This window comes from Micropterus salmoides, unplaced genomic scaffold, assembly GCF_014851395.1.
Source record: "Micropterus salmoides isolate LMB-PRFRI ecotype aquatic unplaced genomic scaffold, ASM1485139v1 Ms_hic_scaffold_8, whole genome shotgun sequence".
Classification (NCBI taxonomy): domain Eukaryota; kingdom Metazoa; phylum Chordata; class Actinopteri; order Centrarchiformes; family Centrarchidae; genus Micropterus; species Micropterus salmoides.
In genome coordinates, this window is record NW_024044570.1 from 17,619,453 (window position 1) to 17,623,895 (window position 4,443).

Consider the following 4,443-nt stretch of genomic DNA (forward strand, 5'->3'; position numbering starts at 1 on the left):
ATTTGACACCTGAAACAGACAAAAAATAAGTTTGTCCAACTGTATTTTAAATTATTATATATTATATTATAATAATCTGGAATATAATTCTCATTTTATAAATAAAAGAAAAACAAAAGTATTTTGAACGGACATTCAAAGTATTAATGTCAGAGACAAGTGGTATCATTTCATTTCACCCTCGTGCAGAGAGCATATGCAGGTTGACGGAGACACCTGCACATGAACAGTCTTTTGTACTTCACCCACTGCACAAATAGCTGTTTCAAACATAACACCCAACAATAGAAATATTTTCACACACTATTGCATATATAAGCATTGGTTATATCTGGTTATGCCCTAATGTGAAAAAATGGTAACCTATAATAAAAGTAATAAAAAGAGAAAGAAGTCTATCCCTGCCGTTAACTTTTGTTTCGATTGAAGGTGTCACCATTGGATAAATGTCGGTCCAAAGGTTGGTAATGACAACCCACTCCCTGTAGTTTACAACCCTCCTTCACTCCAGTAAAGACATCACAACGACAAGAAGCAAAATGAAGCGCCTGTTGTTTTTGGGTATTGCTTTTGCTGCTTTCCACATCAGCTATTCGAAAACTCCAGGTACTTCACACTGTTTACTTCTCCAATTTCAGTTAATTTAAAATTGTAAGATCACTTAATTAACCTGAGGTTTAATTTCAGAATAGGCCAGGCTATTAGCATTTGCGCTTTAGTGAAAAATGTGTGTGGACCTTGTGAATTGCTGCTTTTTTAAAAAGATAATTGCAAAAACACTGTGTTTTAAATGTATTGTATGGTTGTCAATAATTTTCATTTAAATGCATGTTTTGGTTTTACTGACACGGAATCAAAGAGATAAAGGTTCATCTTTAGTCCTTTCAGAGCAACATGGCAGGGGACTAAATCTGTAAGCTGAATCATATAAAGTATAAGAGTGATGCCAGTATATTTTTGTGTGTTAAGGGGTGAAATAAATCATTCAGCTCAATCACAAATCAGTAGACTTGATGGAAAAAACTTCAGTTCACCATTCAAGTGGACTGCATTTCTCAGTAGGATATTTTACCTTTTTTATTAACTTACTTAATTACTTACTTGTTGTAACTTGCAATGGAAGCCAACAATGATTGTCTTTAACTGTGACTAGAAAAAGAAAAGATGGTATTTACTGTGCATTTATTCTCCTGGAAATGTTATTTACACACTGCTGATGATTGTGCTAAGCTGACTGAACATTTCCTTCCTCTGTAATTCCAAACTTTTCAACACTGAGATCATTTCTGTCTGAGCCTGAGCACGATGAACTGAAACTGTGCAAATGATTAAAGGGTGCCTACATCTTGTGCATCCAGGAACAGTGAGTTAGTTTCCGTCCAAAATCAAGTGCATTTTGGGTGAAAATGTTGGTCTTAAAAGAACCGATTTAAAACCACTTCCCTCTGAAATCTATGAAGGGCGGGAAGACTTCAGTGTACCATAAATGACACTCTTTATTGTTGTCATAAAAAGAGGGAGTGGGTCTCTGGTGATGAGGTTAGTTAAACATTAGTTATGTGATATCTGCTGATGATTTCTACTGAACCGCCCATCGTACAGTTACTGTACAATGGCAGTCTCACCAGCTTACAGTACTTCTGATACTGTTTATACACTTTTTAAAAAGATTTTGCAAATAAAACTTATCTAACAGTTTATATTTATCATTCTACAGCTTTCTGCCAACTGCGCCATGATGAAGGTGAAGGCTTAAGCTTTAACTTTGCTCTGTATTACGATGCCAGCAAAGATCAGTGCAATCCTTTCATATACAAAGGCCAAGGAGGAAATGCCAATCGCTTTGAAAGTGAAAAGCAGTGCATGAGAAACTGTTCAGCCAACGCAGAGAAAGTCTACCCCATGGATGGTAAGATGATTTCACTAACAGTGAAAGAATATTGATGTAAGGATTCAACTCCTTCATTACTTTAAATATGCAAAATGTCTAATGCCACTTCAAAGACCGCCTAAAAGTAGATGAATCAGAAAACAAACTGTCATTCATCCTGGCTGTTTTTGGAGGACTTTGGAACATGAACTGGCTACTGAGGTAGAGTTTTATGGCTTGCAGGACCATGAAAAAAACACCACATTATTGTCAAGTCTCCTGGATCACAACTGACAGAATCTGCCTCAAGCTGCCTGATTTTTGGCAGGTGCATCACATCTGAAGAGGAGCATGTTCATTATATGACAGCAAAATCTACATGTTATCAATGCCAGTGCTTGTTTTTTCACAAGTAATTTCTTATTTCTTCAGAGGCAGCAGGAAATATATGTGTCAGCATTGCATATTAGCAATAGCCACCAAGTTGTGAAAGAGCAGGATGACTCATGTCTGATAAAGTGTGAATTATTACATCTGTGGCTTTTACAAACTGCTTGATGAAATTGTTATCTTCTTAGGCCCTATCTACACTACTAAGTTTTAGTTTAAAAATGGAGAATTAAAACAAATATGATCTCTGTCCACACCAGCGTTTTAGTACCAGTTGATCTGAGTGTATTCTAAAACAAGTGTTAACTGCACAGTAAAAAATATTTTAATCAAAATACCCTGTCAAAAATTCTGTTAATAGCATCGTGTTTCTACTTTGCATGGCTTATAAGACCAAATCCTTTTATGCCCGTCTTCACTAAAACACTCTCCGAAATTTCAAAACGAAGAACGGGGATGGCAACGTTTTCAAACTTCTCTGTTTTAGTTCTTCGTATTCCCCATTTTAGTCTGGAGGGGAGGTGAAAATGTAGCAAAAACTCTCTGTTTTAAAACGAAAACAGTAGTGTGGATGGGGCCTTAAATAATGTGCTGTATCAATAGCTGAGCAGTTTATACATAATTATATTGGTAATTTTGTATATTTGTATTAGTAATAAACCGCTGCTATGACTGCTTAATGATGATGATGATGTTGATAATGAGGGTGGTGTTTTTTTCTTCACAGCCTCTCTAGCTTGCCACTTTAAAAAGGCCACAGGTGAATGTAGTGGAAAGTTTTTGAGATACTACTACGATTCTGTTCACCACAAATGCAAAAAATTCCTTTGGTCTGGATGCATCGGAAACGGAAACAGATTTTACGACTATTTCAGCTGCAACTCCACCTGTACTGGAATCCACGGTGAGCTCAAATACGCGCACAGTTGCTGATAATTATGTTAAAATATCAATATGTCCACGCATTTATTAAAACCAGGGAGCCAGGAATTAATTAAAAATATGCTTTTATGTGTGTGTCTAACATGTTGGTGTTTATTGTTTTGGTTGTTAGATGATCGTGATGAAGAGGAGGAGGAGGAGCCAGACACTCCTATTGGTCTGTAGACACACAGTGAAATTCATTATTTAACAGAAAGTCATGACAAAAAACACATCCTCTTAATTTACAATATACTATTTTAAAGTGACAATGTTTTCATTTTATTATTTGGTTGCAGCTATCTAAATATTGTTATATAGGCTACTTTGTTTGAATTGTAGTATTTATTTACATGAATCCCACTCATCTGTTACACTGTTGTCCTCTTTAACAGCAATCATCTGTGGAGTTTTGCTTGCTGTCATTATTGTCGCCATCATCATCACTGTAATTGTCTTGACCGTGAATTCAAAGTACGTTTTTTGAATTTGTCTTTGTGTTTAGTGTCACATAAAGACTACAAGTAAAAAGCAATATCTTTACTCACAGTTGTAATTACTCTCCTTTAACTACCTTTTTTTAATTGTGTTTCTTTAGGAAAAAGGGCTCCAAGAAGAAGGCACCAGAGAAGAGTAGAGACCCCCAGTCTAGCTCACCTCTTCAGGATCAGGGCATTGAAATGGCATAGAAAATCTTGTGACCTCGATAGCAACACCATCTTGGTTTTGTATTACAACACCAGTAGTCTTGATACCAAACATCAACTGATAGTCAGTTGAAAGTCAAGTTCAACTTAGCCATGACAATTTTGTTCAATTTTCTATTTTGTTTCATGTGCTAAGTGATGTTTTTTTTGGTTGTATTTTCTACCCTGGGAGCTTTATCCTATTATGTTCATTCAGCAATCTAAAAGAAATCTGATTAGTCAAAATGAAACCATAGAGAAACAACTAGTCCATTAATTGATTAATTATTTGACAATTAATCTGCAACAATTTTCATAATTGATTAATTGTTTCTCCAAAGAAGATTCCAGTTTTTTTATTTGTGAAGATGTCCTGCTTTTCTTTGTCTTACGTGAGAGTAAACTGAATATATTTGGGCTTTGCACTGTTGGCCGAACAAAACAAGCAATTTGGGATCCAGGAAACTGTGATAGGCATTTTTCAAGAATTTCAGACAAATTATAGACCAAACAATGAATTGAAGGAACAGTCAGCATATTAATTAGTAATAGGATTGATTTTTAATTGCAGCCCTA

General features: G+C 35.5%; 1 protein-coding gene across 1 annotated transcript; it reads left to right on the top strand.

Moving 5' to 3' along the window:
- Positions 1-501: 501 nt before the first annotated feature.
- Positions 502-4,212, top strand: si:dkeyp-73b11.8 (BPTI/Kunitz domain-containing protein). The gene is made up of 6 exons (XM_038705756.1): positions 502-606; positions 1,718-1,909; positions 2,988-3,164; positions 3,315-3,359; positions 3,577-3,655; positions 3,780-4,212. The coding sequence occupies exons 1-6, from the start codon at positions 540-542 to the stop codon at positions 3,868-3,870; spliced, it is 651 nt and encodes a 216-aa protein (XP_038561684.1). The 5' UTR covers positions 502-539; the 3' UTR covers positions 3,871-4,212.
- Positions 4,213-4,443: the final 231 nt, after the last annotated feature.

Excerpts from the sequence above, each read along its gene's own strand:
- si:dkeyp-73b11.8 (XM_038705756.1), top strand. The coding sequence starts at position 540 with ATGAAGCGCCTGTTGTTTTTGGGTATTGCTTTTGCTGCTTTCCACATC. Across the intron at positions 607-1,717 it reads CAGCTATTCGAAAACTCCAG|CTTTCTGCCAACTGCGCCAT; the intron begins GTACTTCACACT and ends ATCATTCTACAG. Across the intron at positions 3,360-3,576 it reads GGAGCCAGACACTCCTATTG|CAATCATCTGTGGAGTTTTG; the intron begins GTCTGTAGACAC and ends CCTCTTTAACAG.